This window comes from Eubalaena glacialis, chromosome 10 (genome assembly GCF_028564815.1).
Source record: "Eubalaena glacialis isolate mEubGla1 chromosome 10, mEubGla1.1.hap2.+ XY, whole genome shotgun sequence".
NCBI classification, from domain to species: domain Eukaryota; kingdom Metazoa; phylum Chordata; class Mammalia; order Artiodactyla; family Balaenidae; genus Eubalaena; species Eubalaena glacialis.
In genome coordinates, this window is record NC_083725.1 from 41,009,653 (window position 1) to 41,029,774 (window position 20,122).

General features: G+C 34.6%; 1 protein-coding gene across 1 annotated transcript in view; it reads right to left on the reverse strand.

Moving 5' to 3' along the window:
* The window catches only part of DYNC2H1 (dynein cytoplasmic 2 heavy chain 1), a 367,421-nt gene that overhangs the window by 67,739 nt on the left and 279,560 nt on the right, over positions 1 to 20,122 (reverse strand). Inside the window, exons 83-84 of the mRNA XM_061204011.1 lie at positions 11,531 to 11,647; positions 8,151 to 8,360 (exon numbers count right to left, since the gene is read on the reverse strand). Of these exons, the coding sequence (XP_061059994.1) occupies positions 8,151 to 8,360; positions 11,531 to 11,647 (327 nt within the window). The remainder of the gene's footprint in view (positions 1 to 8,150; positions 8,361 to 11,530; positions 11,648 to 20,122) is intronic.

Here is a 20,122-nt window from a genome sequence, read left to right on the forward strand (position 1 = left end):
TATATTGCCACAATTACAAAACTTCATTGGAAAAATGTGAGAAAGGAAATGAAGAAACCAGTTTCCTTCTTGAGTCTATGCCAGCATTGTGCGCTTGATAATATTTTTGTTACCCACTTTGAGCTCATTGAATATACAGACCATGTACTATGCATTTTTCCTATCTCTAGGGCCTGGCATGGTATAAAGAGTCCATGGTAGATGGTCAATAAATGTTTGCTGAATATTATTTATTATACCATCCAATTACTAATTTTTTGTTTTTAAATCCCAACTCCTCCTCCATCCTTGCACATTCTGAAAAAATAGAGTTATAAATAAGATGTCCATACATCCAATTAGCCTAATTATCCCTATTGTCCCAGAGTTCCATCCAGGTAGGAGTCCCTTTCACTCTTAAAACTATCGTTTGGGTGATAAATTTGAAGGTCACTGTAGTTATTAAAAAAATTCAAATTTACATAACAATTTGAAGCTAAGAGGTCAATTTAGGGATTGAATCATGACCTCATTAGCACAAAAATTTAACTAAATTAACCCAGAATTACCAAAAAAATTAAAGAGTCAAGCAAGGAAATAAACAAACTGGATAACTGGTAAAACACATTGCTGTTGTGATGAGTAGTACAGCATACCAAAATAATTTTAAAGGCACCTTGAGAAAGGATCTGATGATTGAAAATGGCTATTGGTGAAGAATGATAAATTCTATTAAAAATGTATGTACATTTTAAAACAAGTATTATTTAATATCTGTCTTTCCAATATATAACAGATTCATAGCATCCTCAGCATAGCATACACATACAACTGGAAGCATTAAAAATACTTATAATGAAGCTTTGGAAAAGATGATAAGTTAATCATCAAACATGTTCAGCATGTAAAATGACAATCTATAAATTTTTCCATCTAATAAAATCTAATAAAAACAGATTAAAGGTATATTTACTTCTGTGAAATTTATTTCAAAATAATGTTCAACATGTTGAACATATGTCGAACATATGTTTTTACATTCTCCGAGATTTTAAGAATTTATGGATTCTTTCTGCACTGTTTTCTGTGATAAACTCATTTAGGCCAATGTCATGTTGGTATATTTAAATATATGTATATTTTCTTGATAAAGTGTCTATTCAAATCTTTTTTCTCATTTTTAAAATTGGGATGTTTGTCTTTAATTTTTGAATTGATTTCTTTTTAATATTTCTAGATATATATTCCTTGGTTAGAGGTATGTCTTGCAAATCTTTCCCCCCAGTCTGTGGCTTACTTTGAATTTTCATAACAGTGTGATCAATTTGGGGATAATTTTTGTATATGTTTGGAGGTACAGGTGTATGTATTACTATTATTATTACTAGGCTTTTGGCTATTTAATTGTTCTACTACCATTTGTTAAAGAAATTTCCCTTTCTCCATTTAATTGCCGCAGTATATTTGGTGAAAATGAATTGATCATATATCTGTGGGTCTATTTCTGAACTCTTTATTCTGTTCTCTTGAGCTATATATCTATCTTTACACCATTACCACACTGCTTTGATTACAATATCTTAATAAGTCTTGAAATCATGAAGAGTAAGATCTTCCATTTTACTCTTCCTTTTCAAAATTGTTTAGGCTACACTAGGTCTTTTGCATTTTATTCAAATCAAATTCTCAATCACTACAAAAAAATTCTACAGAGGTTTTTTATTGGGACTGTGTTGAATCTCAGGATCAATCTGGAAAAGACTAACATCTTAACAATAATAATGGGTCTCCTGATCTGTGAACACAGTACAACTTTCAGTGCATCTTCCCATTTATTTAGGTCTTTCTAAATTTCACTCATCAATGTTTTGTAGTTTTCAGTTTGTACAAAAGTTTTACACATCTTTTGTCAATTTTATCCCAATATATCATCTTTCTGCTATTATTACAAATGGTACTTTTACATTTCAATACTCAATAGTTTGTTTCCAGGATATACATCATTTTTAATGTATTTACCAAAAGCTTGCTAAACTTAAGCTCTGCTCTGTGCTTTGTGACCACCTAGAGGGGTGGGCTAGGGAGGGAGATGCAAGAGGGAAGAGATATGGGAACATATGTATATGTATAACTGATTCACTTTGTTATACAGCAGAAACTAACACACCATTGTAAAGCAATTATACGCCAATAAAGATGTTAAAAAAATAAAAAATAAAAAATAAACTGAAACTCTCTTACTAGCCTTAGAGCTTTTATATTTCTTAAGATCTTGTGAATAGTTCATCATATCCTCTACAAAAAAAAGACAGGTTTCCTTCTTCCTTTCCAGTTTGTATGGCTTTTATTTCTTTTTCTTAACTTGTTGCGCTAGCTAGGACCTTCAGTATAATGCTGAAAAGAAGTGGTGAGACCTCAATGTTTTATTACCAATCTTAGGGGGAAAACATTCAGTCTTTTACTCTTATGTTAGCTATAGGTTTTTCATAGGTGACCTATATCTGGTTAAGAAGGTTGACCTCAAATTCCAATTTAGTGAAAGGTTTTGTCATGACTGGATGCTGAATTTTGTCAAATGCTTTTTCTGTCTCTATAAAGATAATCACGATTTTTAAAATTAGATATTAAAATGGTAAATAACATCGACTTTTTATTAACTCAAACTTGTATTCTTAAGATAAACCCCACTTGGTTATCCATTTTTATACTTTTTTGTATTCAATTTGTTAATATATTGGTAAGAATTTTAGGGTCTATTATATTCATGAAGGAAATTAGTCTGTAGATTTCTTTCATTATGACGTATTTGTTAGGTTTTATTATCAGGCGATGCTGGTCTCACAGAAAAAGCAGGGAAGTATTCCTGCCTCTTCTATTTTCTGAAATAGTTTACAGATTTGGTATTATTTCTTCCTTAAATATTTGTTAGATTTCACCAGCGAATTCTAGGAGCTCTCTTTGTGGGAAGGTTTTTAATAACAAATTCAACTTCCTTAATAGATATAGGCTATGGGTTACCTATTTCTTCTTGAATGAGCTTTGGTAGTTTGTATCTTTCAAGGAATTTGTACATTTCATCTAAGTTCATCTAAATATATTCTCTTATCATGGCAAATGATGGTTATAAGTTAGGGATACTGAAGCAGAATTCCAAGATACTAGAGACTCTGGGTATTTGCAGGCCCCTTTGTTCTTACATAGATCAATAAAAACTGATTTCCATTTATAAGTATACATAATCAAATTTTGATTGTAAGTAAAGCTAGAGATGAGGAGGTGGGGGAATTCCATCCTAGTATTTAGTAGGCCTGTGGAGATGAGTATGTGGAGTTCAGTCTTCATAAAGCTGATATCTGTCTCTTGTTACAAAGACTACCATTTAGCTTCATGATCAAATTAACAAAATATTCAATGAGAGATGAAGTGCAAAGAATACTGATCTAGGAAACACAACATCAGGACTGCAGTATGGGCTTTGACACTTTACCAAAATACCAACTCCTTTCAGCTTCTGTTTCCTAATCTAAGTAAAAGGAAGACGATGAGAGTAGAAAATTAGATGAGGGCTACACAAGTGCACTATAACTGGTAAAATGCTATATAAAACATAAGCTACTACTTTATTCTAATGGAAAAATGCTAATTATTCAACATTAATAATTATCATTTGGTAAAACAGTTTGGGTATGACTTTTCTAAGAACTTATTTGTATGAAGGTAGGTAAATTTTAAAAGGGGGTGCCTTTAAGAAAAGATGGGGTCTCCAACCATTTTATAAGAACCATTTTATCTTTTCTTTTCTCCCAAAGACTGGAAAATCAATGACGGAGGTGGCACAGATGGTTACGAAGTGGAGTGGGGATGGCACAAGATGAGGAAGCAGGTGCTACTGACATTTTTATGAGACTTCTGACTACAGAACAGCGTTTCTCAAACCTTAGCATGCATCAGACCCACCTCAAAGGATGGATAAAAAACAGATTGCAGGGCAACACACTTAGAATTTATGATCAAACAGTCTGAGGTGGGGCCTGAGAATTCATAATTTTATGAAGTTCTCAGGTGATACTGATGCTATTGGTTTTGAGACCATGCTTTGAGAGACACTGCTATAAAGAAGACCATGGCAGAGAAAGGAGTGAAAGGAAAAACCTGTCTAGCAGAGGAGATCTTAACTCCTAGATATCCTGAAGTTATATAATAAAGCTTTATGTGTGTGTGTATATATATTTTAAGAGAGTGCATCTTTTTCCTTCAATTTTCAAAACTGTCAGTGATCTGAAAAAGGTTAAACACCAGTTGTTTGGAAACTTATTTTAAAGAGTCAGGATCCATTAGCAATTGTGCTGTATTGTTGAGTGACTCCCTGATTTAAAAAACTAAAAAGCCATTTAGTGTTACTACCCAGTACATTAGGATAAACTGAAATATATAGGAAATACTTACATTGGCTTTAAAGCGGTACTATTAAAATAATTTTTTTAAAAAGCAACACAATCTATTAATTTCTACAAAGTGGTAATACCCTTAGTGATTATTCAGCAAGAAAGATGAGGTAATTTAGTGTTCTATCTTTTCAATCTTTGCATATCTTTTAAATCATGATTTAAAGCCTTTGTTCTAATATGTAAAAGAAAAATAACAATATTCTACAATATCATTGTCCTTAACAAACAAATTATAAGTATTGTAACTTTTTACAAAAAAAGTTTCAGTAGATCACCAGAAAAGTGTCAAGGAAATAAAAGTCATAATTCTCTTTAGGAAAATTCTTAGTCCAATCATTTCAGATACAGTAAAGAAAATGTCAAGTACTGAACTATTTCCTAAATTACATTAAATCATATCACATAATTCAAAACTTGTCACATTCAAATGTAATAAAACATTAAACTTTTATCCTGAAATAAATGGGATAGTACTAGATTCAAATTTTTGGTAAAGCTCATTAGAAAGTAAATGTCAAAACTATTTTACTGATCTTATCCTAGTGAAAGTCAGCCGAATCTCATTTGAGTTTCACCAAACACCCTGAAATATTTCCAAAGCCACTATCTGTGATCGAATTTAAATATGCTTTGTAAAACACATTTTTTATCCTTTGAAAGAATTTTAACAAATTCACTTTCATGCAAATTATACAAATATTTCAAAAACAGTGATATTTCAGAGGCTATATTTCTTAAATCGAAGTGTAATGTAGAATACTTAATTTAGTAAATTAACAATGAGATTGCATACATCTTACATAAACATATTTTTAAGAAATAAGTCATCAGCTCTTGTTGCTATACCGAATAGGAAATACTTAGCAGATCTTAATGGGCCAAGGGAAAAGGAAGAAATGTTATAAAGAATTAAAAATCTATGACCATTTTCTAAAATACCATTCTTTGGTCTTATTCAAGGAAAATGTTTCATATAATAAAACCTATTTAGTTCTTTGTTATCTGTTAATAAGATCTATTGTAAGCCACATTATATTACAATCATAAAAAATAACTTGTTATTTTTTTCAAGTGTTTATGCCAAAGATTACCCAGATGGTTAACAGTAGAAGCAAAACAAGAAACCATGTTTGCCGTTATCTTCCATATTTTTCATTAATATTACATAGGACCCTCTTGAACTACCCTATTCTATGCCTTAACCACCTCTAACTGAGATGAATAAATAGTAACGTTCATGGTATCCCTACTTCTATAAACTCATTTTGCACAATTTTATCAGATGAATGCTCCAAAAGCTGTTTTTCACACAATGAAATTCTCTTAAAGTAACAATGACAAAAACAACTAACATTTAGAGGTTACTTCCTATGTGTCAAGCACTTTACTCATGATATAATTTAACTTTCATAACAATCCCATGATGTAGGTCCCTTTATGACTCTCATTTGACAAATGGGAAAGGTAACGTATAGAGAGGTTTAAGTGACCTACCCAAGGTCACACAGCTACTAAGTGGTAGAATAGAATGAAAGAGGCAGACCTATTCTGGAAGCCACATTCCTAGCTATTTTATTACATTATATCTACATGAAAATATTCTTATTGCCTATACATTTAATCCAAGCTCTTCTCTTTGTCTTTAAAGACTTCAAAATCTGATGTAACCTTAATTTTACTACAGTTCTTTGTATACCAGCCCCACTGGACTTACTGGTCTCTTCTACACAAGTCATGTTCTTACATCATCGTTATTCTCCTCTTACACTTAATGCAACTATAATTGGTCTATACCATACATTTTGCCCTTATACAGCATGTAGTTGGATTTTAAAGAAATACACTCTCATGAGTATTTATCTTTTCATAAATAAATTTAAAACATTTACATTTATGATGACAATCAGACCTGCCTAGATTCAAATCCTGACTTTGTAAACTATTCATTGTGTGACTCTGGTTAAGTTATATAATGTCCCTCGGCCTTAGGTTCCTCATAGTAAAATGGGATAACACAGCACCCTCTTGTAGTGTTAATGTGGTGATTAAATGAGTTAATTAATGTAATTTTAAACTTCTTAGAACCCTTTCCCACTGGTTCCTTCACTGTGTCATGAAGCTTTCATGACTGATAATATATCTACTTCAAATTATAAACAAATTGGTTATAGTTTATAGTACAATACAATACTACAGTATTCTGATAATCACAGTTGATAAATAGAGATAAAAATCTATATACAAAGAAACAATGCAAAGCTGAGATTCTTTTCCAGGGTAAAGGAAAAAGGAACATAAGTTTGCTGGAATAGGTCTTTTTGTATATGTGAAAAAGAATATTACAACGGACTGAAAGTTTCTGTCCCCCCAAAATTCATATGTTGAAACCCTAAACCCTGATGTGATGATATTTGGAGATGAGGCTTTGGGGAATTAATTAGGTCATAAGGGTGGAGCCTTCATGATGGAATTAGTGCCCTCATAAGAAGAGACAGGAGAGAGTTTGCTTTTTCTCTCATTCCTCTCTACTATGTGAGGACACAGCAAGAAGACAGCTATCAGCAAAACAGGAAGTAGGTCTCACCATACACCAGATCTAATAGCATCTTGATTTTAGACTTCCTAGCCTCCAGAATTGTGAGAAATAAATACTTGTTGTTTAAGCCATCCATTCTATGTTAATTTGTTATAGCAGCCTGAATTAAAAGAGATATCTTTTTTATGTTAGGGAGTAAGATATAGGAAGTTCTAGGAAGCCTACCTTTTATCTTCAAACAGAGAAGGCTTTTAGGTTGACTACCAGAGATTTCTCTAAATTGAGGGTAAACAGCAGGAAAAAAAAACAAAAACAAAAACACTTTTTCTAAATTCCTATAGAGCTCTAGTGAAATCTTTTCCAGATGCCAAGCTCTACAAAGTTTTTTTTTTCCAAAAAGCTAATGTGAATCTATATAAGATGCTCAAAATTTTTTGTTTCTATCCAATAGATCTGAAATAACATGGATTTTAATGTTATTTACAATGGTCCAATTACTCAGCAAGAGATGTGTTGATTTCCTTTTCCTCTGCTTATGATTTTTCTACTCGGTAACCATCCTTCTCTTACTTGTAGTAAATGTGTTACAGATGGAGCTGAATCTATCCTGAGCTCCCGGGTTAGGCATTTGGCTAAAGCCCTAGCCAATGAGATCTTTGCATATACCCTGCTCACAGAACTAGTATGGGACTAGGCATAAAACACAAGCCATTCTGTACGAATCAAAGCTAATCCCAAGATTTTTTGCTTGAGTTGCCATGAAACAGGTGTTCTTTCTGTTGGACTTAGAACTCAGAGGATATAAGACTCGGACTGCTGGGATACCACAACGTGTAGAGGACCCACCCAAAAGTGAAATTAATATGGAGGATGTACACATACACACACACACACACACACACACACACACACACACAAAATATGACTAGAGAGGTAGATAAATAACACAAGCTGAGATCCTAATGACAATTTTAAGCTCCTGCTAAGCTGGCTTAATGTTAGCTACCCTTGGATCCTTCAGTTACAACAGCCAATTCATTCCTATATGGCTTAAGCTACTTTAACTTGGGTTTTCTGTTATAGTTACAGTTTACAGTAAACTGTAAGACTCCTGACAAATGTATACCTGATGGAAGAGCCACTTTTATTAATGAAAAAAACCCCACATATATATAGTATTGGCTCACCTTTTGGTTTAATAAAGCACTTGCCAATTTCTGCACTTCTGAACTCAATAAGGTGGCTCCTCTGATGACTTTGCTGAGAGCAGCAAGAGACTGATGTACACTTTGTACTAAGCGAATGGCATTAAATTGTTCAAGAATGATGAATGATAATATTGGAGATCCTTGTCGATCATTAGGAGGTAACACTTTCTGATGAATCAGGTTTGAATTCTAAAAAGATAATATGTCATGTCATATTAACTGAAAAGTAACACAAATCACTGATACATTAAAACATTCAAAAGTTATTAAAACCTTTTGCTGGTCTATCTTGTTTTGAAATACTCTCTTTTACGACTGGCCAAATTTATTAAATCTGTAAATACATAGGAAGGGAATTCTGGAGTTCACCAACACTGAAGTGGTGTGGGGGTGGGAACTGAGAAAGGGGAACCATGCTGAGAAGGAGCAGTCAATATAAGTGGAAAATGGTAAGAACGGCACACTGTAAGCCAACGCAAAGAGAGCAACACAGCTAAATTACCACTCTACCGCTGTAAGGAGAGCAGAAGGGATCATGGCTATGAAAAATATGTGAATGGATATTTAATTCAATTTGAAAATTACCTGTATGTATATTTGAAAAATCACACTGAAGATCTTGTACCAGTGAATATTATATCTTAGTATTTATTTCTACGTCTATACTTTAACAGAGGCTCTGATACATGGAACTTCTAGGGCTTCTCAAATTAAGAAAAACTCAAGGAATCCCAGATGTTTCTAAACAGCTTATGTGGTTAGGAGGAAAAAAAAATCACCTTCAATAGTATTCTAAAAGTGTCAAAGAACTGTCAAGAGATAAATCTGGGAAGTCCTGTACTCTTACCTGCTCTCCATTATCTTAATTTTCTCTATATATTCTGCTTACAATCCTAGTTAAGGATCCCCTCTCTTTGTTCTAATGGTTGTCACATTCATATCTTCCATGAGAGCACTGTCTCTTTTTCATGTATCTGGCATGATAATTTAATATCATAAAATGGTGATCTAACATGGCTATTGCCATTAAATAAATAATCATGAAATATATTTTATTGGCATGAGATCATTCCTGAGGATAGATTTAGACTATGAGTTCAAATTTAGGCATTTTATTTCTATTACTGCTATATTTGAAATATTAAAGCTGCTGAAATCATTTTTGATAGACATAAAAATGTACATAAATATACCCACTTAAATAAATAAATGTGGTGAACTCAAAACTAAATCTAGAAGAGAAAAAGAGTATAATATTATGAAAATTAATTAGAATTATTACCCCATAGATTGAAATGAACTATCTGAACCAGAGCATGCAATAAATAATACTTAACACATCTTTAACCTCAATCAATTAAATAACAAAACTGACATAAAATTTAGGTTATAGATTTTCCATAACTCCTTATATTAAAAACCATTCCTGGAAGTGAATAATATGTGGTACTTAAATCTTTATCAATCTTATACTAAGATTGGCAAAGATTAGCAAATAATAATTTAGTTTATGGATTTTTATCCATCCTATTAAATTGATGAGACAAATTTGCACTGTTTGCACTATTACTTTATAGAAGAAGAACACCCAAACTTAGGTCATTCAAGCAAGATTCCACTTCTCTATAATGTAAGAAAACAGAAAACTTACCGAACTGTTATAAAGGCTGATTTAGGAGAGTAACTATCAAAAATACTTAAAATTCAAATAGAGTTCAAGTAAGAACTATGGTCTAGAGATGTGCAGTTAGTGTAAAATACCAGCTGAATTTCAAAGACTTAATATGAAAAAAGGATGTAAAATACCACATTAATAATTTTTTATATTGATCACATGTTGAAATGCTAATATTTTGAACGTATCAGGTTAAATAAAATATATTATTAAAATTAATTTCACTTGTTTCTTCATACTTATTTAAATGTGGCTGCTAGAAAACTTTAAATTACAAATATGGCTCCCATTTGTGTTCCACATTATATTTCTATTGCATAGTGCTGGTCTAGAAACTATCAAGTAAAATGATGTAAGTTCAGCAATAAGAACAGAAGGACAGAGGAGAAAACAGCATATAGTAGGGTCTCAAAAAGTGTTTGATTAATGAAAGATGAAAAAAATTGTGAAAAAAATGAATAGTAAGACACTGTGATATAAGCTTTGATAAATTAATGACAGAAAAATATAGCAGAAGACATCAAAGTATATTGTAATATATATTATAATGGAATCCATTTCCTACAGGCTTTCACAAAATTTTGATAAAAAATTAATGTAAAATAACTTTAACTCAAAAATAAATGTAGATATCTTATACATTCTAAACGGATGAAGTATAGAGAAGACTTATAGCAGTAGTAACATGTTAGAGTATTACATAACCTTAAAACAAAAAAACTTAAATTAAGTATTATTTACAATTCAAATAGCTAAAATCTCCATGAGTAAATTATAACTCATCATTATAGTATGCTTTTTAGTGAAACTATCGAGGGATGACAGTCATATCTTTAGTCAATTGGTTATAAGAAAAGCTTTTTCTTTTTTCACAAATACAATTGATTGAATCATGCACTTTTGAAGGATAGCTTTGACATTTTAAAGTTCATCTTGGGCTTCCCTGGTGGCGCACTGGTTGAGAATCTGCCTGCCAATACAGGGGACATGGGTTCGAGCCCTGGTCTGGGAAGATCCCACATGCCGCGGAGCAACTGGGCCCGTGGGCCACAACTGCTGAGCCTGCGCGTCTGGAGACTGTGCTCCGCAACAAGAGAGGCCGCAATAGTGAGAGGCCTGTGCACCGCGATGAAGAGTGGCCCCCGCTCGCCGCAACTAGAGAAGCCCTCGCATTGTAAAATTATATTTTTTTAATTCCAGAAAGCAAGTCCTTATTCAATTAGAATAGTAATCATAATACTGTAATGCTTTTGCCTAGTGAGCAAGCAACCATCTACAATCTATAACTATTTTACAATATAGAAACAAGTCAACTCCAGTTGATGAATTGCTTTTCCTTAGCACTTGGATTCCTTTGAAAAATTTCACCTTTAACAGCAGTCACTGACTTTACAGAAAGAGGAGAGAGAAGACAAGGAGTGAGCAAAATATGTATCGGACATAGAGGATGTCATAGTACATTACCAGGATAAAACAAATTACACGGTAACACTGCTTCTTGGGCTGATCTACTTCTATTACTTTTATTTCCTCCATCTTTTTCCAGGATACTGTATACATTAAGGGCAGATCCATGCAAAAATTTACCAACATATTTACCAACATGGACAATTTGGGGATAAAACTGGAAAAAAAGGATAGGGAGAAAAAAGGGAAAACAAAGGAAGAATATTCCACTACTAACCTGGTTTAATTTCTTCCAGAGATTGAGGACAGGAGAAAGTTCATTAGACCACATTTCTCTATCAAATTTGCTACCAGCTGTTACTGATCTGCCCAAGATCCTCAACTGTGAAATAACCTGAATGAAGAAAATAATAAGTAGCAATAAATGAACATAACTTCATTCAGAGGGAAAGCATCGATACAAAAATAGCCATATTTACTTATAAAGACTGAATATATGTATTATAAACAAGTTTTAATCCCATTTTCCCTGTTCAATTGGATTAATATTTTACTGATTTATTTCAGCAGTTAAAAGGCAAAAGAACTTAAATGGTGAGAGAAACCACTATACAAATTACATATTGTAATGGCTCTTCATTTGAAAAGCTACTTCTTTAGCCAGAAAGCTCTAATTATCCATTATTAATAACCTCTCTATTTGCTCATTTCTGAAATCAAAAATATTTTTCAGTTTGAATAATTTAAATTGCATAATTTCAAAATGCTGATAAATTAAAGATAGTTTTTTTGAAAAGATGAAATGAGTGGAAAGATAGTAAATAGCATAGCAAACCATAAAATAGTAAAACAATTTTAAGTAATTATTGGCTGGTAAAAATTACAATAAATCTAAGTTTTAAGGTTCTATATCAATTTTAAGTTATTTCAATGTTTCTTCTAGACATGAGACTCAAATGAAAGAGGTTATAGATCAATTAATTAAAATCAGGCAAAGTAAATCCTTCTTTCCTATTTAGGGCTTTCACTTTTGTAACATTTTTATCAGCTTCTCTATCATCATTCTCATCAAAATTAATTCACTCACATTTTCTTTTCTAAAATAGTGTTTAATGGCTTCAATTTCAATAATATCTATCAGTCTTCTTAATCATTTGCTAAGAATGATCCAGAATATTACTGAGTATTCTATATATGGTATTATAGATATTGGGAGAGGTGTATAAAAATCAGTGAGGTATGTACTGATGGTTCTTCATAAATATTTCAACTAAATATTAAAATTGTGCTATATCATTGCTTATCTGACATAAACAAAATAAATCCCCAAATCCAGACAATATGTTTTCCTAAGCTAGTATTTTAAACATCAACATTTGCAGTGTGTCGACTACTTTTTTTCTGTTTTACTTTTTGAGAGATGTAAATTGTTTTTCCTTTTTAAGAGATAGGGCTGTATTTAATATTTTGGGGGTTCTTACATTATTAAAGTTCACAATAAAATAAGGGCCATAAATATTTCAAAATAAATGCACTACTTAATTGTTAAACATACAGAATCCTGCTGTTAAACTCAAGTTACTTCTAGAGCTTTTGATTGATTCTCTAATCTAGAAAACACTGGTGACTCAGTGTTTTATTTTCTTTGTTTTTCTGATAAATTATTTTCATTTGCTCTAGCTGAACCCTACAACAGCACCTAATTTATCAGCTGTGCTAGACCACAAAACATCACTAGTTGGTAGTCATGAGAAGTGCTATTTTGACTCTGGTAACATTGGCTATCACTTATTTTTGCCTTAAATTTGTCAAACATGCCAGAAAACAAATAAGAATGCAAAGAGATATCTAAAGGAAAAAAGGTTCAAATATTTTTTTACACATGATGTTATAAACTATTTTAAAAATAAAATGTTTAACAACCCAAAAAAGGTTGTTTTCTTCCCAGAAAAATAACATGCGAGGCTTGCTTTTCATAATAACACTACCATAATATATTATAAACTTTAATGAACAGAGAGTAATGAAAAGGGAGTTCAAATGCATAATAAAAATATTTTATAATGAGGATAGGGCTATAACTTGTAACAGTGGACCATGTTTTCTTTTTACAAAATCTGACATACTCATCTTTTTACAAAGCACAGATGATAAAATGTCTGTCCATTATACATGTTTTAAACCAATTAAAAATACTTTTTTTCAATGATACTCCTTTAAAATGGTGTCAAAGGGGATGAAATTTCCCAAGAAAAACATACATCACTTCTTCCATGCTCCAAGCATACTGAACAGCTTGCATTATGCCACTGGCATGCTTTGTGGCATCTATGCGGTTGGAGGGGAGCTGCAGAAGATGCTGTCACCCCTATTCCATCTGTTCTCATTCCAAAGAACAATGAGAGACATTTCAGGAATACCTATGCTTCTCCTGAACAATTGGTGTGATTTTATTGTAGCATACTACATCTTATACACAATTGTATTTTCCTTTTCTTTTGGAAGTTATAAAGCACACAGAAGAATTTCTGATCTAACAATAACAACTTTATAGAACCTTAGAGCATGAGCTTTGTTGTTGTTTTGTCTTCTTTTAGCATAAATTGTTTCCCTAGTTTTATTTTCTTTTCATTTCCTAAGTTTCTCTTTGATTTCCTCAACTATTGATTTTACACTAACAGATCGTCTGTATTTTTGTAAGTCACATCCAGTATAATCCTTCTAGGAATGAGAAAGAATATAGATTTTAAAAATGAACGCTCATTCTCAAATTACAGATGAGAAATTGGATTGTCCAAGAAATTAAGTAAATTACATGTTTGAGGGGACACCTATAAGATGGAGGAGGAATAAGAAGTGGAGATCACCTTCCTCTGCACAAATACATCAAAAATACATCTACATGTGGAACAACTCCTACAGAACACCTACTGAACGTTGGCAGAAGACCTCAGACTTCCCAGAAGGCAAAAAACTCCCCACGTACCTGGGTAGGGCAAAAGGAAAAAGGAAAAACAGAGACAAAATAATAGGGACAGAACCTGCACCTCTGGGAGGGAGCCGTGAAGGAGGAAAAGTTTCCACACACTAGGAAGACCCTTCATGGGCGGAGACGGCGGGTGGCTGGGGGGGAGCTTCAGAGCCACGGAGGAGAGCACAGCAACAGGGGTGCAGAGGGCAAAGCGGAGAGATTCCCGCACAGAGGCTCGGTGCCGACCAGCACTCACCAGCCTGAGAGGCTTGTCTGCTCACCCACCAGGGCGGGTGGGGGCTGGGAGCTGAGGCTCGGGCTTTGAAGGTCAGATCCCAGGGAGAGGACTGGGGTTGGCTGCGTGAACACAGCCTGAAGGGGGCTAATGCACCACAGCAAGCCGGAAGGGAGTCCGGGAAAAAGTCTGGACCTGCCTAAGAGGCAAGAGACCATTGTTTCAGGGTGTGCCAGGAGAGGGGATTCAGAGCACTGCCTAAATGAGCTACAGAGACGGGCGCGAACCACGGCTATCAGCGCAGACACCAGAGACGGCATGAAACGCTAAGGCTGCTGCTGCAGCCACCAAGAAGCCTGTGTGCAAGCACAGGTCACTATCCACACCTCCCCTCCAGGGAGCCGTTGCACCCCGCCGCTGCCAGGGTCCCCTGATCCAGGGACAACTTCCTCGGGAGAACACACGGCGTGCCTCAGGCTGTTGCAAGGTCATGCCAGCCTCTGCTGCCGCAGGCTCACCCCGCATTCCATACCCCTCCCTCCCCACAGCGTGAACAAGCCAGAGCCCCCTAATTGGCTGCTCCTTTAACCCCGTCCTGTCTGGGCTGGGAACAGATAACCTCAGGTGACCCACATGCAGAGGCGGGGCCACATCCAAAGCTGAACCCCAGGAGCTGTGTGAACAAAGAAGACAAAGGGAAATTTCTCCCAGCAGCCTCAGGAGCAGTGGATTAAATCTCCACAATCAACTTGATGTACCCTGCATCTGTGTAATACCTGAATAGACAAGGAACCATCCCAAAACTGAGGCAGTGGACTTTGGGAGCAACTGTAGACTTGGGGTTTGCTTTCTGCATCTAATTGGTTTCTGGTTTTATGATTATCTTACTTTAGTATTCAGAGCTTATTATCACTGGTAGATTTGCTTATTGATTTCGTTGCTCTCTTACTTTTTTTTTTGTATATATATATATTTTTATCCTTTTTCTCTTTTGGTGAGTGTGTATGTGTATGCTTCTTTGTGTGATTTTGTCTGTATAGCTTTGCTTTTACCATTTGTCCTAGGGTTCTGTCTGTCTGTTTTGGGGGTTTTTTTTAGTATAGTTTTTAGCACTTGTTATCATTGGTCGATTTGTTTTTTGGCTTGCTTGCTCTCTTCTTTTCTTTTTATTTTTTTAATTTTAATAATAAATATTTTTTATTTTGTATTTAAATACCTTTATATTATTTCACTTTTTTCTTTCTTTCTTTATTTTTTTATTTTCTCCCTTTTCTTCTGAGCTGTGTGGCAGACAGGGTCTTGGTGCTCTGGCCGGGTGTCAGGCCTGTGCCTCTGAGGTGGGAGAGCTGAGTAAAGGACACTGGTCCACCATAGACCTCCCGGCCCCATGTAATATCAAACAGCAAAAGCTCTACCAGAGATCTCCATCTCAACGCTAAGACCCAGCTCCACTCAACAACCAGCAAGCTATAGTGCTGGACACCCTATGCCAAGCAACCAGCAAGACAGGAAAACAACCCCACCCATTAGCAGAGAGGCTGCCTAAAATCATAATAAGGTCACAGACACCCCAAAACACACCACTGGACGTGGTACTGCCCGCCAGAAAGATAAAATCCAGCCTCATCCACCAGAACACAGGCAACACCCCCCTCCACCAGGAGGCCTACACAACCCACTGAACCAACCTTACCCACTAGGGGCACACACCAAAAACAACGGGAACTAGGAACCTGCAGCCTGCGAAAAGGAGACCCCAAACACAGTAAGTTAAGCAAAATGGGAAGACACAAAATAACACAGCAGATGAAGGAGCAAGGTAAAAACCCACCAGAACAAACAAATGACGAGGAAATAGGCAGTCTACCTGAAAAAGAATTCAGAGGAATGATAGTAAAGATGATCCAAAATCTTAGAAATAAAATGGACAAAATACAAGAAACGATTAACAAGGACCTAGAGGAACTAAAGAGAAAACAAACAGTGATGAACAACACAATAAATGAAATAAAAAATTCCCTAGAAGGAATCAACAGCAGAATAACAGAGGCAGAAGAACGGATAAGTGACCTGGAAGATAAAATAGTGGAAATAACCACCACAGAGCAGAATAAAGAAAAAAGAATGAAAAGAATTGAGGACAGTCTCAGAGACCTCTGGGACAACATTAAATGCACCAACATGCAAATTATACGGGTACAAGAAGAAGAAGAGAAAAAGAAAGGGACTGAGAAAATATTTGAAGAGATTATAGTTGAAAACTTCCCAGATATGGGAAAGGAAATACTCAAGTCCAGGAAGCAGACAGTCCCATACGGGATAAATCCAAGGAGAAAAACGCCAAGACACATGTTAATCAAACAATCAAAAATTAAATACAAAGAAAAAATATTAAAAGCAGCAAGGGAAAAGCAACAAATAACATACGAGGGAATCCCTATAAGGTTAACAGCTGATCTTTCAGCAGAAACTCTGCAAGCCAGAAGAGAGTGGCAGGACACATTTCAAATGATGAAAGGGAAAAACCTACAACTAAGATTATTCTACCCAGCAGGGATCTCATTCAGATTCAACGAAGAAATGAAAACCTTTACAGACAAGCAAAAGCTAAGAGAATTCAGCACCACCAAACCAGCTTTACAACAAATGCTAAAGGAAATTCTCTCAGCAGGAAACACAAGACAAGGAAAAGACCTACAATAATAAACCCAAAGCAATTAAGAAAATGGTAATAGGAACATACATATCAGTAACTACCTTAAATGTGAATGGATTAAATACTGCAACAAAAGACACAGGTTTGCTGAATGGCTACAAAAACAAGACCCATATATATGCTGTCTACAAGACACCCACTTCAGACCCAGGGACACATACAGACTGAAAGTGAGGGGATGGAAAAACATGTTCCATGCAAATGGAAATCAAAAGAAAGCTGGAGTACCAATTCTCATATGAGACAAAATAGACTTTAAAATGAAGACTATTACAAGTGACAAAGCAGGACACTACATAATGATCAAGGGATCAATCCAAGAAGATATAACAATTGTAAATATTTATGCACCCAACATAGGAGCACCTCAATACATAAGGCAAATGGTAACAGCCATAAAAGGGGAAATTCCCAGAGAATGGGACTTTAACACCCCACTCTCACCAATGGACAGATCATCCAAAATGAAAATAAATAAGGAAACACAAGCTTCAAATGATACATTAAACAAGATGGACTTAATTGATATTTATAGGAGATTCCATCCAAAAACAGAATACACTTTCTTCTCAAGTGCTCATGGAACATTCTCCAGGTTAGATCATATCTTGGGTCACAAATCAAGCCTTGGTAACTTTAAGAAAATTGAAATCATATTAAGTATCTTTTCCAACCAGACGCTATGAGACTAGATGTCGATTACAGGAAAACGTGTAAAAAATACAAACAAATGGAGGCTAAGCAATACAATACTAAATAACCAAGAGAAGAAATCAAAGAGGAAATCAAACAATACCTAGAAACAAATGACAATGAAAGCACGACGACCCAAAACCTATGGGATGCATTAAAAGCAGTTCTAAGAGGGCAGTTCATAGGAATACAATCCTACCTCAAGAAACAAGAAACATCTCAAATAAAAAACCTAACCTTACACTTAAAGCAATTATAGAAAGAAGAACAAAAAAACCCCAAAGTTAGCAGAAGGAAAGAAATCATAAAGATCAGATCAGAAATAAATGAAAAAGAAACGAGGAAACAATAGCAAAGATCAATAAAACTAGAAGCTGTTTTTTGAAAAGATAAACAAAATTGAAAAACCATTAGCCAGACTCATCAAGAAAAAACGAGAGAAGACTCAAATCAATAGAATTAGAAATGAAAAAGGAGAAGTAACAACAGATACTGCAGAAATAAAAAGGATCATGAGAGATTACCAGAAGCAACTATAAGCCAATAAATTGGACAACCTGGAAGAAATGGACAAATTTTTAGAAAAGCACAACCGTCCAAGACTGAACCAGGAAGAAAGAGAAAATATAAAAAGACCAATCACAAGCACTGACATTAAAACTGTGATTAAAAATCTTCCACAAAACCCCAGGACCAGATGGCTTCTCAGGCGAATTCTATCAAACATTTAGAGAAGAGCAAACACCTATCCTTCTTAAACTCTTCCAAAACATACTAGAGGGAGGAACACTCCCAAACTCATTCTACGAGGACACCATCACCCTGATACCAAAACCAGACAAAGATGTCACAAAGAAAGAAAACTACAGGCCAATATCACTGATGAACATAGTTGCAAAAATCCGCAACAAAATACTAGCAAACAGAATCCAAAAGCAAATTAAAAGGATCATACACCATGATCAAGTGGGGTTTATCCCAGGAATACAATGATTCTTCAATATACACAAATCAATCAATGTGATACACCATATTAACAAATTGAAGAATAAAAACCATATAATCATCTCAATAGATGCAGAAAAAGCTTTTGACAAAATTCAATACCCATTTATGATAAAAACCCTCCAGAAAATAGGCATAGAGGGAACTTACCTCAACATAATAAAGGCCATATATGAAAAACCCACACCAACATCGTCCTCAATAGTGAAAAACTGAAACCATTTCTCCATTTGTTTGTTCCACACCAACATCGTCCTCAATAGTGAAAAACTGAAACCATTTCCACTAAGATCAGGAATAATACAGGGTTGCCCACTGTAACCACTATTATTCAACACTGTTTTGGAAGTTTTAGCCACAGCAATCAGAGAAGGAAGAGAAATAAAAGAAATCCAAATCGGAAAAGAAGTAGTAAAGCTGTCACGGTTTGCGGATGACATGATACTATACATAGAGAATCCTAAAGATACTACCAGAAAACTAGTAGGGCTAATCAATGAATTTGGTCAAGTAGCAGGATACAAAATTAATGCACAGAAATCTTTTGCATTCCTATACACTAATGCTGAAAAATCTGAAAGAGAAATTACGTAAACATTCCCATTTACCATCATAACAAAAAGAATAAAATACCTAGGAATAAACCTACCTAAGGAGACAAAAGACCTGTATGCAGAAAAGTGTAAGACACTGATGAAAGAAATTTAAGATGATACGAACAGATGGAGAGCTATACCATGTTCTTGGATTGGAAGAATCAACACTGTGAAAATGACTATACTACCCAAAGCAATCTACAGATTCAATGCAATCCTTATCAAACTACCAATGACATTTTTTACAGAAATAGAACAAAAAAATTCACTATTTGTATGGAAACACTAAAGACCCTGAATACCAAAGCAATCCTGAGAAAGAAAAATGGAGCTGGAGGAATCAGACTCCCTGACTTCAGACTATACTACAAAGCTACCGTAATCAAGACAGTATGGTACTGGCACAAATACAGAAATATAGATCAATGGAACAGGAGAGAAAACCCACAGATAAACCCACGCACATATGGTCACCTTATTTTTGATAAGGGAGGCAAGAATATACAATGGAGAAAAGCAAGCCTCTTCAATAAGTGGTGCAGGGAAAACTGGACAGGTACATGTAAAAGTATGAAATTAGAACACTCCTTAACACCATAAACTCAAAATGAATTAAAGATCCAAATGTAAGGCCAGACACTATAAAACTCTTA